The 22,773-nt window shown below is 46.7% G+C and overlaps 1 protein-coding gene across 3 annotated transcripts in view; it reads left to right on the forward strand.

The window, feature by feature from the left end:
* ARHGEF7 (Rho guanine nucleotide exchange factor 7) overlaps nt 1-22,773 on the forward strand; it is a 126,542-nt gene that overhangs the window by 44,587 nt on the left and 59,182 nt on the right. For 2 of the 3 annotated variants that reach the window (XM_055335593.1, XM_055335590.1), the window contains exons 3-5: nt 10,412-10,496; nt 14,762-14,892; nt 20,762-20,963. In XM_055335593.1, coding sequence (XP_055191568.1) covers nt 10,412-10,496; nt 14,762-14,892; nt 20,762-20,963 — 418 coding nt within the window. Of the gene's footprint in view, nt 1-8,143; nt 8,190-10,411; nt 10,497-14,761; nt 14,893-20,761; nt 20,964-22,773 lie in introns of those variants that run through there. The other variant, XM_055335591.1, reaches the window with a different exon arrangement.

Below are 22,773 nucleotides of genomic sequence, written 5' to 3' on the forward strand. Positions count from 1 at the left end.
CTTTGTCATTTTGTCATTGTAAAAGCTGATTTTCTTGAAGCCCTTTGGATTTTCACCTAAAAGTCGTATTCCGATCCACTTCCTCCTCTGTTCCACTGTGGCTGGCTTCCTTTGGATCCTCATAGAAGGGAAAGATTTAGTCTGTTTGCCCTGCCTCCCAGCTCTGATTCCAGTTTTCACTAATTGCATTGTCTGGTGAATCTAAATCTTTGAGTACTTTTATAAATGTAAATAATATACTGGAAATCTGTATTTCCCAGTTTATCATCTTGGGGCTTGCACCTATGTGGAAGAGAAGAACCTGAGTGACTCCATGGGACCTAGGGAGCAGCTTACAGAGCAGGGCACTTTGTTATGGCCGTTTGTGGTGGGCTTGGCCATGTTCTCCCTGGGTGTTCAGCGCACAGAGTTAGTGTCTGGAAGTTTCCTGTCTGCTACACTGCCCCTTTCCTGGTACTCCGGCCAGAGAGGGCAAGCTTTTTTTGGGCTGTTTTTTGTACTCTTTGGTGCATCTGTGTGTTTCACTCAGTCTGGGGCATTTGAAGCAAAACAAAACAAAAAACCCACAAAACCTGGAGAACCCACTGCCATGTTTCTTGGTTCTTGAAGAAAGCCAGTCCGCATTCTTCTAGCTCTGAGTTACCTTAATCTCTCTTCTGTATGTAGTACCCAGGGCTTTTAGCTGTACTTTGCTGGAGGAATAGGGCAGCGTGTTTCATCTCATTACTGTTTATCTGTGGGTTCCTATTCCTATCCGTGAATAAAGGTCCCGTAGCTGACCTGAATGCACAATTGTTTAGTTGAGGGACAGACAGGCCCAGGATGGCTTCACTGTAGGGCTGAAGCTGGGAGCAGTTGGGTGAAATTGGGGTCGGGGGGTGGTGGTCTGGATGCCTTCCGTGAGTAGGGCAGAGGGATACCTCTGTGTACCCCAGTTACCTGTCTCCAGCTGGGGTGGTCTGGGCTTGAAGTTGGTGCTGGAACTTGTAGGGTATTGTGTTTTGGGTGGAATTGCTTTCTTTTTTCCTCTTCTGTTTCTTTTTGTGGGTCTGGTAGCACCTGGAGCTAGTCGTTTGTTAGGGACCCAGGGTAGGCAGCTGGCTTTCCTTACCGGGGTCTTTCCTTCTAGCAGCTCCCAGAAGAAGAGGCTGCTTTCCTGTCGAGATGGTGGAGGAATGGTGCTTACAAGTGTGGGTTAGAACACCTGGCCTTCAGGAGCCCATCTTCCTATTCTCAAGAATTTCCTGACGCCTCCTCTAGATTGCTTTTGGCCTTCAGCCATGTAGCCTATAGCACTGTGATAGATTCTTCCTTTATTATTATTTGAAGCCTTTTCTGTCGTTTTGGTGGGATCTTGAGAGGGATGAGAATAGTGTGCGTTCTCACTTTACCATCTCTGAGACCTTTTTTCAAAGTTGAGTTTTATAACTATGCGCTCCAAGTTTTTATTTTTTAAAAGGTTTTATTTCTTTATTCACGAGAGACACAGAGAGGGGCAGAGGGAGATGCAGGCTCCCTGTGGGGAGCCCAATGCCGGACTCAATCCCAGGACTCTGGGATCATGCCCTGAGCTGAAGGCAGATTCTCAACCTCAGCAACCCAGGCGTCCTAACTTTAAGTTTTTAATGCAATGTACTCATGACCTTTCTGGCTCTAAATATTAGTACCTAACTTATTTTAAACTCTAGCAAGTCGTTTATCTGCCCAGACCGCTGTAGGGCAGCTGGTGGAGGGCTCTTCTTTGCAGGTCTGCCTCCTTGGCAGTGGCAGACAGACTAGGGGCCTGGTGTAAGCTGGTGGGTGCTGTGTCTGTGCAGGTATGTTGGAGACCACTTCCCCTTCCCACTGTTCTGCTTGCTGTGGACTTGCACACGTGTGTACGCGGCTGAAGAAAAATGCAGTGACTGATCTGCTTTCCATCTTTGTTTTCCTGGGACTTTTGTCACATGGTCTTTTGGAGCCTGGATTTGTCCTTTGTAAAAATTGTTGTGAAGCCTTCAGCACAGCACCCAGGCCTCACTGGATGGTCCCTCCCGCCTCTATCCCTGGTGGTGCTTCTGCATCTCTGGCGGTTTCTGCTTGTGATCATTGCCCCTCCATGAAGGGTGAGGACTAACTGGTGCTTTCTTTGTGCTAGTTATCTTCCCTCCCTCCTTAGGATTTTTGTCACCCCGAAAATCCCTAAAAGATGTGGCTGGGGTTTCTTTTTATATGAGTGGTTTCTGTCCTCTTCCGTGTTTGGGTGTTAACAGTGGAATCCACAAAACTGAATCTCCTTTATTCTCATTACTATCTATCTATCTATCTATCTATTTATTTAAATTCTCATTTTAAACTGGAAATTTTGGGGCACGTTGGGTGTGACAGCAGTATGTATTGATAGAATTCACTGTCAAACTAATTTTATCCCTGGAGTGTAGGCGTAGGCAGAATCAAGGACAAAGCCTACAGAAGCCGAGGCGGCGAAATCCCTGCCGGGTCCTGTCCCTCACATATCCCTATCAGTATGGACCATTTGCATTAAATTTAAATAGCATGACTTAAAGATTTCTCTCTCCTCATCGCACAAAATCAGATTCCTTCTGACAATGTGATAGGAGAAAACTATTTTTAAACTTTGTGAACCACACTCCAGAACTCTGCCAAAAGTAAGTTTCTTGCATCAAAAATAGCTTTGTTATAAACTCCCTGGAGAGCTGGCTCGTGTTTGGAATATTAAAGCTAGGGGAGTTGAACATGCTTGGCCAGCTGTACCTGTGGGGCTCTCTGTCCATTAACCCTGAGATCGTAGAGAGCATTCTTTACATTCTCCAGTATTTTCTTCTTGAGTCTAACAGGGGTGTCCTCAGCCAGTGGCATCATTCAGGTGTGCATGTCCTACTTCTTCTGGTTGGCGCCGTGGGCCAGAGGTGAGGGTGCTGGGTGGTCTTTGATCCCGCTGAGTCACTGTGGCTGTTGAGCCTCTGGGAAGGGTGTGGACAGCGGCCCGGGTAACCTAAAGACCACCACTACCGTGTCTTCCTCTTGTCTGCATCTGTGCATCCATCCCTCTTGTCTGCATCTGTGCAGCCCTGCTGCTGTGTGGCCCCCGCCCCCCGCATGAGGAGGCCCAAGCATGTTTGCCCTTGGCTCTCCTTGCTGCTCTGCCTTTTTGGCTGTGGGGTTGTGTCGGACTCAGGGCCAGCCATATGCTGCTCACATGGCAGGCTTGTTGGCTGTGGCCTGGGGCTGCTGTGCCTCACCAAGAAGAACGTTCCTGAATCTGCAGCCCACACTGAAGAGAGGAGACTAAAAGGATGTCGCCAAGCTTCCAATTTCTGTGCAGCAGCTCTTGCTTTTTTGACTTGTTAATTACATGAACCAGTGCTGTTGTAAGCCAATTTGAGTTTCACTTACAGTTGAAAGATTTGACTGATGACCTCTTATATGATGTATAAATGATTTTTGTGCTATAAACTTTGCTTTTTTATTTTATTATTTGGAAGATAGTTCCAATTTCCAGTCCTGAGTTCAGAAGCCAGAGTGAGGCAAGCCTGCCAGTGTGGGGGTGGAGGGGCCTCTCAGGTCTTAATAGTTGGTGACCTTAGTGGAACCTTGTCCCCCTTCTTTGTCAGGTGTGTGCACCTGACACCAGCAGAATGGCTTTTAGAGCTAACCCACCTGGTTAGAAAGTGCGGTCACTGGATGTGAGAAGAGCGATGGCACATGAGGGTATGACTCCCATGGTGGGTAGATGCACTGGTGGTTCTTGAGCACTGTCCTTCCCACTGAAGGTGGGGCCACGGCCTCTTCCCTTGAGGGGATCATGCTGCAGTGGTCTCCTGAACAGCGTGGCTTGTGGGTCTGCAGTTCCTGGGTCACTGGCACCATGGTGTCCTTCCTGTCGTGTGCTTGTATCCCTCCTCTCGGGTGGCCACCCTCCATAGCCATTGTTCTGATGTAGCCTTGGGGATGCATTCAGGCCACCTCTCTGAGAGACCAGAGTTGTGTTCCCTCAGTGGGGCTACTTGGAACTCCTGGCGCACACTACCTGAGAGCTAGCTCTAGCCTCGGTCTGAGTGCTGGTTGTGTAGACACGGACAAGTAGTACGGACACCTACAGGTTAAAGGTGGTGATGCCAATCTGGTGGCTCTCCTGACCCTGCCTGCTTGCCTGCCTGCTTGCTAGCTCCCAGGGCGCTTGGCACAGGTTTGGGTCCATCCAGGGTGGATGAGCAAGAATGAGCTCTTGCAGGCTGGCTGGTAGATACCTTCTTGGAGGCTGCTATAAGGCCTTGCCCTCTAGCAGGTACATGATGACTGTGTCCAGAGTTTAGGAAGGGAGGAAAATCTTGTTTGCTCTGGATTGAGAAGTACTTTGTGGGGAACAGTTTTTTCTATTTTGAATAATGGAGAAGTCTGTGTCTCAGCCAGCAAAGAAGAGGATCTGGCCTTTTAGCCTTCAGTGTTAACATGGCCTAACTCTAAGTGGCCTGCTTTATTTAATTTCTTTTTTGTTTGTTGTTTGAAGATGTACCCTCTCCCCTTCAAGAATCCGTTCTGTTGGGGGCAAAATGTGTCATACGAATGCATAACCAGTTCTTGCCAGTTGCATTAATCAGCAACCCCCACATCTCCAAGGCTTAGAATACCAAAGGTTTATCCTCTTGGTTATGTGTCAGCTGCAAATAGGGCATTGCTGTGCTTGGAGGCTCGTCTTTCTTCCGGGATCCGGTCTGATGCAAGGCCCAAACTGGAGCTGCTTCCATTCTCATTGAAAGGAAAAGATCAGAACGTTGGTCGAGACACCTCAGCACTCCTCCAGCTTCTGCTTGGGCTGCTCTGCGTTGTTGTGCTCAGAGCTGCTGCGTGTCTGTGTGTTCATGTCTTGTTGGCCGGAGCCCATGGGGAGGCGCAGCATTGGGTGGGAAGTGAGTGGAGGAGCATGTCGACGCAGCCAGCTGCAGTGACCTTGAGTTAGAGAAGTTGGAAACTAGTGTGATGAGTGTGACAATTCTAGATCAGGTCAGCATGTGCTGACTTGTGCCTTTGAAACCTACTTACTTTACAACATTCTGTTGGTTAAGGTTTTCCTGAAAACCATGGTGGCTCCTTCTCCTAAAACAGTCATCCTGTATCTAGGTAGAGGTTTATGCATTTAGAAGCTCTCGAAAGTAACCACAGGGGGTCACCCTCCTGGCACTGCCCTGCCAGATGGACACCAGTGATGTTTGGTTGACATTTGTGACCCCACCCCATCTTCCTTTACAGGTGAGCCACCTTCCTGATTTCTGGTGTGAGTTGAGCTGAACTAATGTGACCATGTAAATACAGAGTATGTCAAAATATTTTTAGAGAACCAGCAAGGCTGGTTAAGTTAAGTTAAGGCTGGAAAGGTGAATCTGGGCCAGATATTCAGGTTTTCGACGGTCTGTGTTAACCCTTCTGGTGATGTCATGGAGCATATTTCTGGGGGTTAGTGGTCAGGGTGGTGGGTGCTCTGAGGGGCTGGTTTCTTTAGGCCTCTGCCAGGCAGTTCAGGGAGGAAAGCTGGGAAGGTGGCCTCTCAGGCCAGATGGTGCCATCCTAACACAGATGGTGTGCCTTCTCCCTAAGGCTGAGTGTTGCACATCAGAGACCACATATGGTAGACACCTTCTTTTGGAAGCCCTTTCAGACCTCTTGTGGCAGGTGCTCATGAACCAGAGCTGCTGGCAGCCTCCGATCTCTTCCGAGGGCAGGCTGCAGCTTGGGTATACGCTTCTCTCGCCTCCTGGTGTGAAGGGGTTCCTGCCAGGCCTGTGGCACTTTCCTTTGCCTGTCTTCCTGTTATCCAGACCTGGGAGCCTCTTTTCCCTGGAACCTGGTACCACAGAGGAATGCCTTATCCTTTGTGGTGTCCTAAGGTTCCCCCCCCCCCGCCCCTTTTCTCATTTAGGCTTTACAGAAGTGTCTCAGAGAGCCAGCTTCTGAGCCTGCCAGCCTTCTCCTTGTTCCCTCACATGTTCTTTTCTGCTGCTGGCTCTTGACCCTGGTTTGCCTTTCCTCCCAGTTGATGGTCCTCCTGTAAGTGGTGTCCTGTGTCAGGAGTGCTCTTGCAGGTGGACTAGTAGGGTTTCACTTCCTGGTCAGGTGAGCTGGGTATCCGGGCCTCGCAGAGACCTTCCACAGGAGTGGCACTCAGTGGCCCGCGCTCCCGTGTCGTCCCTCCCTGCCCTTCTTTCTGGTTTGGATTGGGAGCTCCCAGATTTGCCCCAGTCACAGTGGCTGCCCACACCCGCACCTCTGCCACCTGTGCTGCTTGGCTTTTTTCCTACTGTTAAAAATGGGCTCGGGTTGAGGTCGACCAGGATTCCCATCCTGGGAGTGAATTATGTGAAAAGGCTTTGAATAGTTGAGTGTTGGGCACACAGCACAGGGAATGACTGTTCTGCAGAAGCATTCACAAATAGGGGTAGCTGTTGTGACTGTTGTGTGGAGTCATGGGCAGCAGGTGCTGCTTGCTCCAGCTGTGAGCAGAGGGGAGTACAGGCTGGGGGCGGGGGGCCGCCCTTCCTCTCCTGTGCTGGTATATTTCCCTCCAGGAGCCTCAGGGTGCCACCGTGTCTGCATTGTCAATGTGGAAAGATGTGAGCAAGAGGGCTAGACTGTCAGAAGCAGGAGTGTCAGGGGTGGGAATTCTGGATGGGAACTCAAGCACCTTGGTGGAGTAGGGTGGTTTCCTATGGGAGTGGGAGCTGGAACCTGGCTGGTGCACAGTAGGGGAGGGCAGTGCCTGAGGGTGCGGGGGTGCCATGTGCAAACCTGCACTCCCTTCTCTAACTGGTCTATGTATGAGGTCTCTGCTCCTGAACACCCCCAGTCATTGAGGATGCTTTATCTTGGTAGCTGTGATTTAGAAAACAAATTTCTTTTTTTTTTATAAAGGTTTTATTTTTATTTTTTATTTTTTATTTTTAAATTTTTATTTATTTATGATAGTCACAGAGAGAGAGAGAGAGGGAGAGAGGCAGAGACACAGGCAGAGGGAGAAGCTGGCTCCATGCACCGGGAGCCAGACGTGGGATTCGATACTGTGTCTCCAGGATCACGCCCTGGGCCAAAGGCAGGCGCTAAACCGCTGCGCCACTCAGGGATCCCTAGAAAACAAATTTCTTTGGTAGAATGTAGTTATTGATATGTCAGTTTTATAGGCAAACCACAGGCTTGGTGTGCAGGATTCAGAGTTTTTATTTTTGTTTTTATTTTTTATTTTTTTGATTCAGAGTTTTAAAGTCTCATTCCTTCTCTGACATACAAGACCTTTGCATGTTGCTGCTTCCTGTCCTTGCTATCGCCAGCGCGTGTTCTTCTTTCCTATTGGAAGGATGAGAAACCGGAGATGCAGAGGGCTTCTACACCTGCCCTCAACTGAGGACATAACCGACAGGGGGCAGCCTTCCAGCTTCCCTTGGAATTGCTTGGGGAGTGTTAACATTTTGCTATTGGGTGGGAGGGGGGATTTCCTCAGAGGTGCTGATTTAATTGGTCTGGGATTTGGCTTGAGTATCTTGGTTTTCTAAATTCCTGGAGCTCCTCCCATGCAGCCTCCCCTGAGAACTGCTGTTCCCTGTGCCCCTGAGGAACACTGGCTCCTGATCCCAGCCAGGGTGGGCCTGTGCTGCTCTTCGGGCAGAAGGTTAGGCCATGAGGTGGGACAGGTGCCCTTAGGTCCCAGTGCCTGGGACAATTTAGTGTGCAGTGTCTCCTGATCCTTCTCCTACATGTGGAGTGGCTTTGGCTGAGATCCTTCTATAAAAGTTCTCAGACTTTGCTCTTATTCCCATAGTACAAACTTTGCTTTATACTTGAAGATTTTTCTGGTTTTGTTTTTCTGTTGGATAGATTCCTGATTCAGGAAAGAGTCTGCTGTCTCTTTCTAAAGAAGAGCTTTAGTCAAAACATTCATCAATTGAGAATGTATGTTTTTCCTCAGTGACAAGTGGTTGTCTCCTCTCATTGTGTAGTTTCCTGTTACAAAATGCAGTGCGTGTGTGAATTCACTTAGGTTATGATGTCACATTGAAGCCCATTGGTGGGCAGCTTCAGCCAACCAGACGCTTCCTGGTATCCAAGTGAGAAAGATATGTAGTTCTGGAATAACAGGAAACTTCAGTATTCAACATCCTGTTTTTCTGGGTTTTGGGACTTGCTGCCTCACCACAATGAAGGTTAGTAGAATTCGTCTTGTAGAATACCACACAATTTTTCTATCTAAAATGAGATAGAAAGACATGCAGATTAGCTAGGCTTGCATTTCACAAATGAGGGAAGGTTCATGTTCTATATATAAGGAAGCTGAGGCCTTTTGAGGTTAATACTCTTAATTCTCTTAAAAAACAACTAAACTCGTTAAAAACGGTGGATGTATCAGCTTAGATAGTGCTCTCATTTTACTTGGAATTTCTTAAATATCAACAAATGAATTTTGTGTTGTAGAAGCTGATTCTAAAGACGCTCTGTTCTGAGGGGTAATTTTTTTGTTTTACAGGAAGGATCTGGCATGAAATTGCCTTATTGTGTATGTCTGCTGTGAGAGAAATGGCATTAGGAACCGTACAGAATGCTTAGATGTGGCCACACTGATGCGCTAGGGCTCCATGTAGGTTCTTTCAGTGTTTAGAACAGTGAGCTATGTGTTCAGCTAGTACCTTCACTCCATGATTTGATGGCCTCCTTTCTTAAAGTTTTTCAGCTTTTGGTTTTTCTTTTTGCTTGCTCATGTTTAAATAAACCCGACCTCATGATTTTTACTCATTTCAGAAATTAAAGGCAGAGGACCATCTAGTGAAGATTTTTTGAGAAAGACCGCAATTAGATTTGAAATGACTCCTCTTAGTTGCTCTTGATGTGAATGTCTCTCCTAGTGACTCTGAGCACCACAGGGTGGATGGGTGGATTGATTGGTGCATTTATAAATTCAGCCAACATTGGAGTTTTTATTTACTGTGTGACAGCTGTTTTGCTAGATGTTAGGCATCGTGAAATCTGGTTTTACAGACTTTACGGTGGCATACACACTTGGAATATAATGGTGTCATTTTCTTGTTTTTTTTTTTTTTAACGGTGTCATTTTCTTGAGTGCACTGGGAGAGCCTGATTAGGGCACCTAACCAAGACTGGTGGGGGAGGTGTGGCCGGAAGATGTCCTGTGAGGAAGAGTTAAGGGATGGGGCCGGGAGGCAGGAAGAAGGGGGTTCCTGGCAGGATGTGTGAGATGGAGGAAGGGGGTGGGGAGAGGTGGGAAGAGATGGAAGGCAGCCTGGAGAGGAAGTTGCCCCCCCCCCCCCATACTCCTTTCTGGGATGATTGGTGATGTTTGTTCATTCCTGCCCTAGTGCGAGAAACTTGGAAGGCTGTTTATGTGGTTTATGTTTGGATATCGAAGTACATCTTTGTTATTGACATCTCTGAAAGATCTTTTCATAATTTTTCTGGCACAGTTGTGGGTGATTTGAGGATTAAAATTTTTTTTGTGGGGCACCTGGGTGGCTCATTCGGTGAAACCTCTGCCTTCCGCTCAGGTCATGATCTCGAGGTCTTGGGATGGAATTCCATGTTGGGCTCCCTGCTCAGTGTGGAGTCTGCTTCTCCCTCTCCCCACCACCTCCTGCTCATGCTCTCTCTCTTGCTCTCCCTCGCAAATAAATAAATTCTTTTTTTAAAAAAAAATATTTTGTGTGTGGGGATTACTTGATGATCAGAAGCTATATGTAGTCTTCAGGCCGTGTTTGGGAGTGAGCTGTGTGTGTATAGTGTAGCGTATACACTGTAGACCAGCTGGAATGTATCTAGGCAAGCTCTTGTGCTCTTCTAGCTTGTGTGTGTCTGTGTGCAAGACTGCCGGGACAGACTCCCATGTGTGCCAGGTCTGTAGGTGGTGGAGGTTGGAGGAGATGCAGACTAGATAGTTGGGGTGTGTGGCCTCAGGGCTGTGCCTAGAGGGCAGAGGTATCCCCCTTCTGAACCTGCTTTTTCCTTCCTACTACTGTCAGTTCTATGTTTCTCTTGCTATGCTTTGCTTGTGGAAGGGCCTGTGGCTGGGATGGGATTGTAAAGCCGGCTCTGCCTCCTGAGGGCCAGCAGCTACTGCTCCCTAGCCTGGAGGGCTCTGCCCAACCAGCTGAGGTGTTTGGGACCATGTGGGCAGTTGGCAGGTAAGAAGCTGGTCTCATGCTCTGTGTCCTCGATCAAAATGTTCCTGAATGAGGGAACTGATAGGACCCCGCCCCTGTGTGGGAAGCTGCATCCCTGGTCTTCTCCTTCTGGGGGGGCTGCATCTTTAGGACTTGCTCAGGGAATCCTGCCACGGTCCTCTTGTTGCTGTGAGAACTTTGTTTATCCTGCACCCAACATATAAGACCCTACTAACTTGTTTAATTTTTCCTTTCAGACATTTGATGCAAATGATTTGTATCAGGGGCAGAATTTTAACAAGGTCCTCAGTTCCTTAGTGACTCTAAACAAAGTAACAGCAGGTAAGAATTTTCTATTGAACTTGAGGGGGTGGGAAGGCAAAGGGGCAAAAACATTTGCTCTTTGGTTGGCAAGGCAAAAATGAGCATTACTGAATTGTAAAAATAAGCTATCATGTTACATTTTTGGTTGTAATTTTTGCTATGATTTTTTTCCTTACATGATTCAAAGTCTTAGGGCCTCTGGTGGGTAGCAGGTGTTCTCCTTTCTTCGGACATAGGACAAATGGGCAGATTCACATAGGCAGATTCATGGGCTGTCTTGGAGCTAAGAGCACTTTCTCTGGATTTTTGTTCAGTTTATGCTGATCAAAGCTCATGTCTAGGGAACAGATCCAGTCAGTGACTGTTTTTGAGATGTGACCATGACAAGGAAGTAGCCTGTGAATTGGCCCCTGCAGTAAAGCCATACCTGGGCCAGGCTTCCTGAGGGTTATAGGGTCCCCAGGCTGTGTGTTTTGCAGTGTCGTGAGTTCGGGTCATCCCTCAGTGGAGGGGGCTGAATGGAGCTGGAGCCCCAGGGTGCTTCCCTTCTGGGGTCCCTCAGTGAGGACAGGACAGCTGCTGTGCAAACTTTTTAAAGGGAGCCCGCCCCGCCCCCCCCCGCCTGCCCCCTGAGCACCCAGTAATTCTGTCTTTACAGAGCTGGGTGGATCTGAAAGGACTTTGTGGCTCTTGTGTTTTAAAGCTGTTTTGTTTTGTTTTGTTTTCCCATTTACCTTTGTGCATTTTTAGTTTCAGATTTACGGGAGAAAGTTAGACCTTGAGGTCTCTTGATTAAAAAAACCTCAGGGGGAATCCCTGGGTGGCGCAGTGGTTTAGCGCCTGCCTTTGGCCCAGGGTGCGATCCTGGAGACCCGGGATCGAATCCCATGTCGGGCTCCCGGTGCATGGAGCCTGCTTCTCCCTCTGCCTGTGTCTCTGCCTCTCTCTCTCTCTGTGTGACTATCATAAATAAATAAAAATTAAAAAAAAAAAAACAACAAAAAACCTCAGGTATATTTTGTGAGGGGCTCTTGTCCCTTGCTTCCTGGCCATTCAGATGGGGGTGTAGGGGGGAACAGAGTCAGAATGTGGTGGGCTGCAACCACAGCTTAGGGTGCGCTGTGCTCAGGGACTCTGGTGCCCCTTCTAGAACTTGTTTACTGGGTTGGCTGTCTGGGTGCCACACCCCTGCCTGCGTGGAGGTGTGGAAGAGGGGGGTGCCACCCAGAGCCCCTGCCACTGCCTGCCATCCACAGGTAGGGCTTCTGATGTGGCTAGGTTTTCCCAGCTTGACTGCGCAATTTAAAGTTGAACATCTCCTAGGGCTGTTGAGGCTGACGTATCTGGGGAGTTCACTCAGCTGGTAAGTTAGTCCATCTGTGAGCAAATATGGAAAGGTGGGTGAGGATCTAAATCCAGGAGGAAGAGGGAGAGAGACCAGGATGGAGAAGGGAAGGGGATACGAAGATGTAAATAGTTGGGATCATCCTTCCACTTGATGTTTGCAGATAGAACTTCTGGGCATTTCATAAAGGTCATTAGACATTGAGGCTGCATTCTCTAGCCCACATTGTAACAGAGGTAGCTTTAAAGTTGAAACCTGATGAGGAAGGAATTCTGTAATGGTGGATGTAACGTGGTGACAGAAATCTTAGAATTGATCACTGTAGTTGAACGGGAGAAACCGATGCAGAGTGGGTGCAGTTGCATTTCTTCAGTGTCTGGGTCCTGCTTGCCAGCTGCTTTGATAACCACCTGTGCCTCAGTTTTCTCGGGGTGTCCTAGGACCGCCAGGGGTCACCGTGCAGACAGGGATGAGAGGAGCAGACACAGAGGCAATCTACATGTCATTTTTTACAGAGCCCCTGCCTCCAGGGCTGCCACCTCTTTTGGCTCCCCAGGAGGGAAGAGGGCTCCATTGTCCTTGCTGCTGCTTGCATGGTCTCCCTGCAGTTGAAGAACAGGTGCCAAGTTAGGGAAGATGAGGGGCAGGTGCCATGGGGCAGCTCTGGTCTGTGCCCTCAGGCAGGTGCTCTTCATAATGAACGTGGATGGAATCTGCTGTCTGCTGGGCACGATGCCATTGTTTTCATCCTGTCTGGTGCAGAGATATTGCTTCCATACCCTTGAGAGCATTGGACACTTAGTGGATGTAAGATGTTCTTGACAAAGACCTGTTTGGAAAGTTCTGAGATAAACTTGGTAGGTAAACTTGGTGTTCTTCCTTTCAGTGTTGACACTGTAAGCTTCTCAGCTAGAAAGAACTTTCTGCCTTTTTGTTGTTTTGTTTTTGAGAGAATGCGTGCTAGTGTACAAGGGGGAGGGGCAGAGGCAGAGGGAAAGAGAATTTTAAGCCCACTGTGCTGAGTGTAGAGCCTGATGTGGGGCTAGATCCCGGAACCCTGAGTTACAACCTGGGCTGTAAATCAAGAGTTGGACACCTAACTGACTCAGCCACTCAGGTGCCCCAAGAACTTTTTGCTTTTATACTGGGCTGTTTGTTCTTAAATTTTGTTACTGAAGTCACTGTGATAGAAATGACCCTGTCTTTTTTGATCTCACTTTTAAATGAACGCCAACACAATTGCAGTTTCAAGTTTGTAGGCTTTGTGGGGAGAAGTGTGTTAGAATTTCCCTTCTGCCACCTAAAGACCCTTGTGTTCTTTGGGTATATTGATGAAAACTTGAACAGACGACAGATAATGGGAAAATGGGATGTCATGAGACACATCCATTGCACTGAACAGTCCCTTCAAAGGTGGAGTCAGGTGAGAACAGAGAACAGAGGGAGTCAGTGGCTACAGCGAGTAGCCATTGTGGGCAGAATCTCCGTGGGATACCCTTGAGGGGGGCTGGTTTTTTTTTTTTTTTTTTTAAGGGCTGGTTTTGTGCTTGAGATTCCCAAGGCCTGTGTCTTGCTGTAGTAGAAAGCCCTGGCAATTATTACAGCCTGAGGCAGGACCTGAGGGTGGCATCGCCTTTTAGAGGTGCTCTGGTAGAGATGTAAGACTGCGCTGCCAGGGCTGTTTGAGGACTGGGTTTCCAGATACCAGTGCCTGTAGAGCCAGGTGGGCAGCAAGAAGGACAGAAGCCCAGGTGGGCTCCTCTCTGTGCATACAGCCCTACTTTTGTCTCAGGGAGTATAGGCCCCGGGGGTGCTACAGCCTATGTGCTTCAGGAACAGTTGAAATCTGGGCTTTTCTGTGAGAATGTCAGATTTGCAATTGACAGCTATAAAATTGGCAATTTTATAAGACACTATGTAAGCCAACCCCAACAGATCTGCCAGAAAAATAGGAACTGGACACTTCCAGCCAAGGATATTATTATTATTTTTTTTTTTACTATTTTATTTTTAGGGAGTGAGTGGGGGTGGGGTGGAGAGAGATTGAGAGAACCCCAAGCAGGCTCTGCACTCATCATGGAGCCCGATGCGGGGCTTGATCTCACGACCCTGACATCATGACCTGAGCCAAAATCGAGTTGACTGCTTCACAAACCGAGCCACCCGGGTGCCCTAAGGATATTTTTAAAGAAGACTCCCCATGTGTTTAGTAGCTTTAGAAATTGCTAGGTGTGTGGTGGGTCTTGGTATAGTGATTTCCCAGGAGAGTTTCTTCATGGCCTCATTTTCTTCTCAGTCAACCCGCTTCTAAGAAATGGGTTGCTAACATTTACTGTTTGGTTGGCCCAAGTGAGAGTGTCTACTCCTGAGGAGACTTGCGGGAGTGAGTGGAGCACTTTCATAGCTGTTCACTTCAGTCCTTCCAGCAGCTTTGTGAAGTAAAGTGTGGCTGCCTTTGTTTCAAGGAAGTACATCCTCAGAACGGCCTCTAGCTAAAAGTGCTAAGGGGATTTTTCTCTTGGTTTTTGCAAAATAATTCCTGCTGCTTAGTGCACGAAGCTCTGTCCTGGAGTAGTGGTCAGGCAGGGGTGATGTGTTGGGGGATGCTCAGAATTGGAGAGGCTTGTTTTTTCCATGTGGAAGGGAAGATAGTAAAAAGTTATAAATCCTTTCAGAAATTTGAAAATTATACTAGAGAAGAACTGACAAATAGTTCTCTGAAGTTAATTCCTGAGGAGCGCTTGTGCACATGCTGCTGCTTTGGCGGGAGGTCTGCCTTGCCTGCCGCCTGCTGTGTGCTCCCCAGGGTGGGGGTATGGGGGCTGCCGTGGTGAAGGGTCACCCCCCTTCCCCCCAACCAGTGGAGAGAGGGTGTGCAGTGAGGGGCGGGACACTTGCCAGCCTCTCAGCTCCTCTTCTCTATGCATGACCTTTACAGACATCGGCCTGGGAAGTGACTCTGTGTGTGCTCGGCCCTCGTCTCATCGGATAAAGTCTTTTGACTCCCTGGGAGCTCAGCCTTCGCACAGTCGGACTTCAAAGTTGTTCCAGGGCCAGTATCGAAGTTTGGTAAGTTTGAGTTGATTGAAGTATATTGGGGGATGAGTGTGAACCAGCGGCTGCTCAGCCAAGGGCGCTTTGGCTTTGTGCCTATTGTTCCTTTATGTGGGCATGGAATTTGCTTATCACCACATGATCCAGATGTTATATTTGATTGCTTTTGTATATTTTGGGGGGTTATATTTTGAGACTCTTTAGATAATCTAGAGAGATAGGGGCTTTAAAGTGTTTTCCAGATCCCTTGTATTTTATTTGCTTTCTGCAAATGTATGGAAGTATGGGAATAAGAAATTTAGATGTATAAAGAAGAAAGGGCTATCAGCTAAAGAATCAAAAGATGGTCTTTCTAAAAGCATGACTTAGAGTACTTTCCTGAGTCGGGATGAGATTTGTGGAGGAGAGACTCCCTTCTAATGGCTGGTAGTGGAGTGAATAAGGAACTGAAATGAATGGTTATCTTGGGAAGTGAAGAAAAATCCATGTCTCACTGTTAAGACACAGGCTGTGAGCAAAGAACAGTGACTGTGGAACTGGCAGGGAGGAAGTGGACAGCACTGAACGGGGACTGTGTGGAGAGGCCATCCTGGTTGTCCTTGTAGAAACAGAGCCCTCTTTTGAGCTAATGGGCAGTTTGTACTTAGTTTAATGAGTTAGTCATGTCACTTTGCTTTCGGGTACCATTTTAGTAAACCTGTGTTGGAGACCAGTGGTCTTGCACATGAATCTAAAGAGAACCCAGCTCTTGAGTGTTTATGGACCATGGCTACGTTGTCTGCTTTGACACAGAAAGGAATATTGTTAAGTAAACTAAAGGTGACCTTAAAGAAATAAATTGGTTAGAGTTGTATTTTGTGTAGGGAACTTGACTTTAATTCGTGAAGGAGGGTTAAAAAGGAAGCTATGAAAGGGAATGTAATTTTTACATTTCCTGAACTTTTTGAACATAAGCTCACTCATTGCTGTTTGCCTGTTTCTCCTTAGAGGCCTCCTTCTTGTTTCTGTTCTTGTGTGTGTTACACTCTGTGCCACTGTTTTGTGTGCACTGTTCCATGTACTGTTCCAGACACTGTTCCTGCAGTCCCTCAGATAACCCTCCCAGTTGAACCCATGAGGCACAGGGTTTGATGTTAGGTGAATTTTGCAGAGCACTGTTGGGAATATTTTAATTCCAAATTGAGAAAAAATATACAAACTACTTGGAAAATGTTTTAAATTTGGCTTTTATAAAATTACTGGGGTAAAATGTAGGAAAAACAAATGTAGCAAACTGGGCAAAGAAATATCTGTTGTTGTGCCAAGTTTTTAAAATTTTATTTTACAGCATGGGTGCATGTGAGGTATGGGGGAAGGGCAGAGAGAGAATCCCAAGTAGGCTTTTGCACTGTGCAGAGCTCCATCTTCTGACCCTGAGATCACAGCCGAGGAGAAATCGAGTCAGACTCTTCAACCAACTGAGCCACCCAGGCACCACTACTTGTGCCAGTTTTGTAACTACTTACTTTTGAGTACATGAAGACTAGATTGCAAATGTATAGTTCTAAGTAAAATGCAGTTAAATATAATGTTTAGTGAATAGTGAATGTTACTGAGATCACAACATGCATAGGATTAATTTTTAATGAGCTGGAGAAAGTTTAAGTTACATCAGAAATAAAAAGCCGTCTACCATCCCTCCTGTTTAGTGTCTGTGATTGGAAGAGACCCCATTAGCTGCTGGTGGTGAGGAGCAGGGTTAGGCTTCTCTTACCATGCTCCCTGAGGACGACCTTCTTTGTCTTTAGGTTTTTTGCAGGTGTTGTTAATAGTACTTTAAGGTAATTTTCTTGGATTAAAAATTATAATGAAATAAGAATGGCAAAATGTTTATTTAAAGCTGGTTGATGGGGATCCCTGGGTGGCGCAGCGGTTTGGCGCCTGCCTTTGGCCCAGGGCGCGATCCTGGAGACCCGGGATCGAATCCCACATCGGGCTTCTGGTGCATGGAGCCTGCTTCTCCCTCTGCCTGTGTCTCTGCCTCTCTCTTTCTCTGTGACTATCATAAATAAATAAATAAATAAATAAATAAATAAATAAATAAGGAAATTAAGAACTTCCTTACTCTAATTTAAAAAAAAAAAAAAAATAAAGCTGGTTGATGGGCTCCAGAAAGAGAAATTGTTTTCTTATTTTCATTTACAGTTGTGCCAAAAAGAATAAAAAAGGAATAAGCCTAATCAAGGGGGTGAAAGACCTGTACTCTGAACACTAGAAAATGGTGAAAGAAATTGAAGACGATGCAAATGCAAACATGCTCCTGTATAGAAGAGTCCGTACTGTTAATATGCCCACGCTCCCCAAAGCAGTCTGTAGATTTGATGTAGTGCCTGCCAAAACAATAGTTATTTTGTCACAGAACTAGAACAAGTAATAGTACAATTTGTTTGGAGCCACAAAAGACTTCAGATAGTAGCCAAGGCAGTCTTGAGAAAGAACAAAGCTGGAGGTATCCCAATCCCAGATTTCAAGGTGCACTACAAAGGTGCACAAGATCATTGGAACAGAATTGAGAGCCTAGAAATAAACCTACAGCTCTGTCAGTTAATCTAAAGCAGAGCCGGCAAGAATATACAGTGGGGAAAAACTGGACCACTTTCTTATGTCATGCACAAAAATAAACTCAAAATGAGTTAAAGATCTAAATGTGAGACCAAAATCCTAAAACTCCTAGGAGAAAACAAAGGCCATAGAAACCTTTTTCTAGGTATGTCTTCTCAGGCAAGGAAAAAAAAAACTTATGAGTACGCTTTAAAAAAAAAAAAAAGGCTTTATTACATCGAAGGAAGTCAACAAATGGAATGGGAGAAGATACTTGGAAGTGACCTAACCAAAAAGGGGTTAGTAGCCAAAACAATGTACACAAGTGGGAGGATGAGTAGGTGACAGGTGGACCTCCACCTACCATCATTTTCTACTTTGTGTTTGAAATTTTCCGTAATCTAAAAATTCATGGTTTCTTGAACACTGATTTTGTGATCCCATCAAAATAAATCTTAGCTTTGGCTGTTAGGAGACACGTGCTTAACCAGAGGTACAAGTGCGGAGTCTGCACGTGTGCCCAGGGGGCTGGACAGAGCTCCCTGAAAGTACCACCCCTGTCTTGGGAGTGGCAGTGCCCTACACGGTTTCGAAGGGAGGTGGTCTGATGGCTAGCATCTTCTGTTTGAGGGAATGTCTTCTGAGGAAACAAGCCTAGAGGAGTCATGATCTTTATACAAGATCACAAGACTGGGAAGTATTAGCCATTGGAGTAGAAATTGGGTCTTTGACAGGCTTTTCTACTATCAGGGAAATTATAGGTAATTCCAGGGAACAGAGGATGAAGTTCACGTGAAGGCAGCACTCCAGGATATCCTAGTTTTGGATGATTAGGATAACTTCAGAACATAGGGTAGACTGCTTGACGAAGCTCTGGGATGTGGGTGGTATTGACAGGCGGGCCTTTGTGGGCATCAGGCAGCCCTTTGTGGGCTGTTAAGAACAGATGTCTGTGCTGGGTACAGGTGACTGCCCCCACAGGAGGTACTGTACATGTGCCCTGTCACTGACCTACCTGAAACGTACATCTAGAAAACACTGGATGAGTTTCTACAAGTCACACATTCGCATGCAAGAACAGGAAGCAGACCTGACTAGTGTCCCCTTTGTTATGTTTACCTTTCCCAAAGGCATCTGCTGTCCTGATTTCTGACTGTAAAGATGAGCTGTACCTGTTTTCTTTCTAACATAAATGAAATTCCACAGTGTATACTCATTCTGTGACTGTTTTTACTCCGCCTGTTATATTGTAGGCTGTCTTGGAGTGTCAGGTTGAACCCAGATACCTGATGAGCTTTATTTGTCAGAGAGCTTTGAGAAAGGGGAAGAAGAGAAATCCAAAATAAGATAGTGGCTAAATACATGCTTCTGGTTTCCTGACCTCAGCAGCAGTGACTTGAGCTCTTCTCGTCTGTGTTAGGATAGGAGGCGGACTTCGGTGTGGAGTTGTTGCGGTGTCTGGTGTGGCGTGCCTGCCTTTGCATCCCGCCTTTGGCATCCTGTTCTCTTAGCAACGTTCCTTAGGACATCTTGAACATATGTCTCTAGTAGGTGCTGAGCCAGTGGACATTGGTGGATCCAGGAATTTAGATGGATCTAGGCTGCCTGTCCTCGGACACCTGTCTTTCTGTTGTGGGTTGACCATTTCTCAAGTGGAGGAGGTGTCAGTGATGTTTGTCTAACATATGGCTGCGTGCAGAAAAATTTGCTGCTTGGTGGGGAGAGTATAGTTGACCTCATTTGACGTGTTCTGGTCAGTGTTATGCCTGGAGAGAGGGCCTCAGCACTGGTGGCCAAGCGAGGTGGATGGGCTGGCTGCAGGCTCGTTCTGGGGTGGGGATGACCGTTTGACCTCTGTGGAGTCTGCTCTGCTTGCATGCTTGATTACATGTTGTGTTCCGTTGTGAAAACTTGTCACCAGGATGGGCTCTGTTCAGGACTCACACAAAGCCAGCTTGCCCAGTGTGGGTCACAGGAAGGAGAACGTAAGGAAGATCATAGTGGACAACTGGTGCAAAGATGACTGTGGTTTGCAAAGATAAGCTGACCTAGCAGTCAGTCAACTGTGCTTCCCGGGGGCAGCTTAGTTTTCAGAGTCCTTCTGGTGGGGTCTGGTTGGCCTCACCCAACTGGTATTGCTGGGGTTCCTGCTGGGTGGGGGAGGGGGACCGGCTGGGCCCAGGCCCTCCTCCAAAGCTGCCTGCAGGATGGGGGACACCTGTGTGGGCAGAGGGGCCCACTGGCTGCCGCCTGGGGGCGGGTAGAGGTAGGGACTCCCTGTCTGATCCTTACTGATGTCACCAGAGCAGGCATGGCGCTGGTACTTGGTGGGGTATCAAATGTCCTTCTCCATCCCTGTGGACGGTGCAGGCTGAGGGTGTACCCCTGTCAGTGGGTAAGTGGGCCTGTATGCTGTCCCTCTTTGGCTCCTTTTGTCAGGAGATGTGACTTTTCTTGAGGAGGTGTTTATTTTGCTCCTGTTGGTAGATCCCAGTGGCAAGCCTCTCTAGCACCCCGTCCAGGATTGATGGAAGTGAAAAGAAACTCTAGCCAATCTGCCTCCCTCTTCCTATCTTTTGGAGTTGGGTACATAGGCTTACCCTCTCATGAAAAAATGCAGAGTAAAAAGAGATACCATATCTTTCCAGCAGTTTGACACAAATCAAAATGCTGGATAATTTTCAGTGCTGGTGAACATGTGAAGAGCTAGCTCTTAAGTACTGTTGGTGGAAATGTAGCTTGCTGTAATTAGAACTTTCTGGAGGGCAATTTAGAAATTGGTACTAAAATTTATAATGTGTCCTATATATTTTCTGACTGAATTTAACATATAAGCTTATACACAGGTGTGTTTGAAAATGTGCATAGTTTTAATGAAGTCTTGTTTTGCAGTAGAATAGTAGTAGAAAAAACTTTAAGTCCAGTAATAGAGAATGAGTTAATGGCACAGCTGTACTGTTAAGTTACACAATTAAGACTAAAGTTGTTATAAATGCTAAAAGGACCACAATATGTTTTCCCTAACAGTAGACATGTACCATATAATGTGATGTAAGTGTACATATTAAAGTGTGTCCTGTTGAAGTAGGCAGAACCATGGCCGGAGTAAGGCCTTTCAGACTGTGAAGAGGGTTTCCTCTGGGCTGGAACTGGGCAGTGGTGGTCAGGGTGCACCGCAGGCAGTCTATGCTTTAAATGTTCTCATGGCAGAATGAGGTGCTTGCACTCCTTGTATTCTAGTAACACATAATCTAATTTTGTGATGATGTAGACCTGATATTTTTTCCCCTTCTTCCCTTTTTAGGACATGACTGACAATAGCAACAGCCAACTGGTAGTGAGAGCAAAGTTTAACTTCCAGCAGACCAATGAAGACGAGCTCTCCTTTACGAAAGGGGACGTCATTCACGTGACACGGGTGGAAGAAGGTGGCTGGTGGGAGGGCACGCACAATGGCAAGACTGGCTGGTTTCCCAGCAACTACGTGCGGGAGATGAAGCCCAGTGGTAAGTGGCATGCTGGTCCGGGGGCTGCTGCTGGTCCTCTGGGTGGGAGTTGCAGGGAGGAGCAAGTGTTATTCATGGGGGACTTTGGCGAAGTGGCGCTGGGCCGAGGATGCCCATCCTTCCCTGTATTGTCTTTGGGGACACAGCCTTGGGGTGCTGCCAGGAAGGCTCCTTGTTAAAAGGAGCCTTTGGTCCATTTCTGTTAGGAAGGGGTCCATTTCTGTTAGGAAGGACATTAGGTTTGAGGAGAATAACTACCATGACTTCAGGTGCTTTAACGAAACCTCAGATGTGAGGCCTTCTGGCCAAGCGTCTGCGATTTCATATTGTTGGAGCCTTCGCTATATCCCTGGGGTTTGCAGCTTTCTATATTTGCTGTGGCCGAACCAAGAAAGAAGGCATATGCATATTTCTACAGAAATTATGATTCCATGAAAGATTTTGAGGAGAAGGCTGGTATCTTTCAGAGTGCAAAGTGAATTTGGAATATAAAGAATTTCTTTGGGTTGCTTGACTGTCCTGTGTTCCTGAGCTATGAAACACGAACACTGGGTTATGGAATAGTTCTCTTAATAAACAACTAAAAATAAATAAATAAAATAAATAAAATAAATAAAATAAAATAAAATAATAAATGGAGCCTTTCACTTAGTCATCATGATCTCCTTTAGAATGAGGACTTGGGCATTGCTATGTCACATAGGCTGTTCATTTTTATCACTATGGTGCTTTTGCCAGTGATGTAGAATTTTTTTTTCCTTTTATGCTATTTTAAAATGCATCACTTTCATTATGTTTTCTGTCATTAACACCACTAACTTTTAAAAAAATCATTCAAAAGCTTATATTATTTTGAAAGGGAATAATAGTATTTGGCACATTTTTGATTTCTGTTGTGTGATTCTTATGGAACGAAGTTCTGAGGCCTCCGGTCTGTGATTTCTGTCAGAAGGCTGTGGCTGTGCTCGTTCTGTGTGCACAGCACATGTCCTCTGTACCTGTTGACCTGCATGGGGCTGCGCTGGGCAGTGGCTGTCCTTATGAGCGTGGGGCACTTACTGGTTCATGTCCTCAGTTGGCGTTAGCTTATTGACCCAGACACTGTGCATAAAGACTGTTGGGTTCGTGAATGCAACTGTGTTGTTCTTTGCGCATTCCTGCATACAGATGACTGTTGAACAGTGTGGGGTTAGGGATGCTGGCCCCCTGTGCAGCCAGAAATCTGCATACCTCTTGACTCCCCCAAAACTTAACTGCCAGTAGTCTACCATTGACCAGAAGCCTTACTGATGAAACAGTTAACATGTATTTTATATGTTGTCATGTACTGTAGTCTTAAAGAAGGTATTGCTAAGAGAAGAAGAAACCACGCGTTTATAATACTGCAGCATACTGAAAAGCGTCCATGTGGAAGTGCCCCTGCAGTTGAAGCTTTGTTGTCCAAGGGTCCACTGAATGAAAAAACCCTTGTGCTTCTGTGGACTTGGCTCTAAGTGTCACCCTCCCAGCCTTTCTGACACCAGGTGGGTGGTGTCAGAGCAATTCGGTGGCATCACTTAGAGCACCCAGAACCTTTGTAATTTCCTGGGTGATAAAGCACTGAGGGGCATCTTTTGTTCTAATACTTGGTCTTTGATCATAGTTCCTGACACGGAGCTCCCAGGACCCTAATTTCTTGCACCCTGAACTGGGGGGGGGGGGGGGCATACCAGCATCTCTGTTTTCTATATTGAAACCACATTTTGCAGACCCATTCACTGGTCAATGGACATTTGGGTGTTTCCATGTATTGCTGTTGTGAATAGTGTTG

Source organism: Nyctereutes procyonoides, unplaced genomic scaffold (genome assembly GCF_905146905.1).
Source record: "Nyctereutes procyonoides isolate TBG_1078 unplaced genomic scaffold, NYPRO_anot_genome, whole genome shotgun sequence".
Taxonomy (NCBI): Eukaryota; Metazoa; Chordata; class Mammalia; order Carnivora; family Canidae; genus Nyctereutes; species Nyctereutes procyonoides.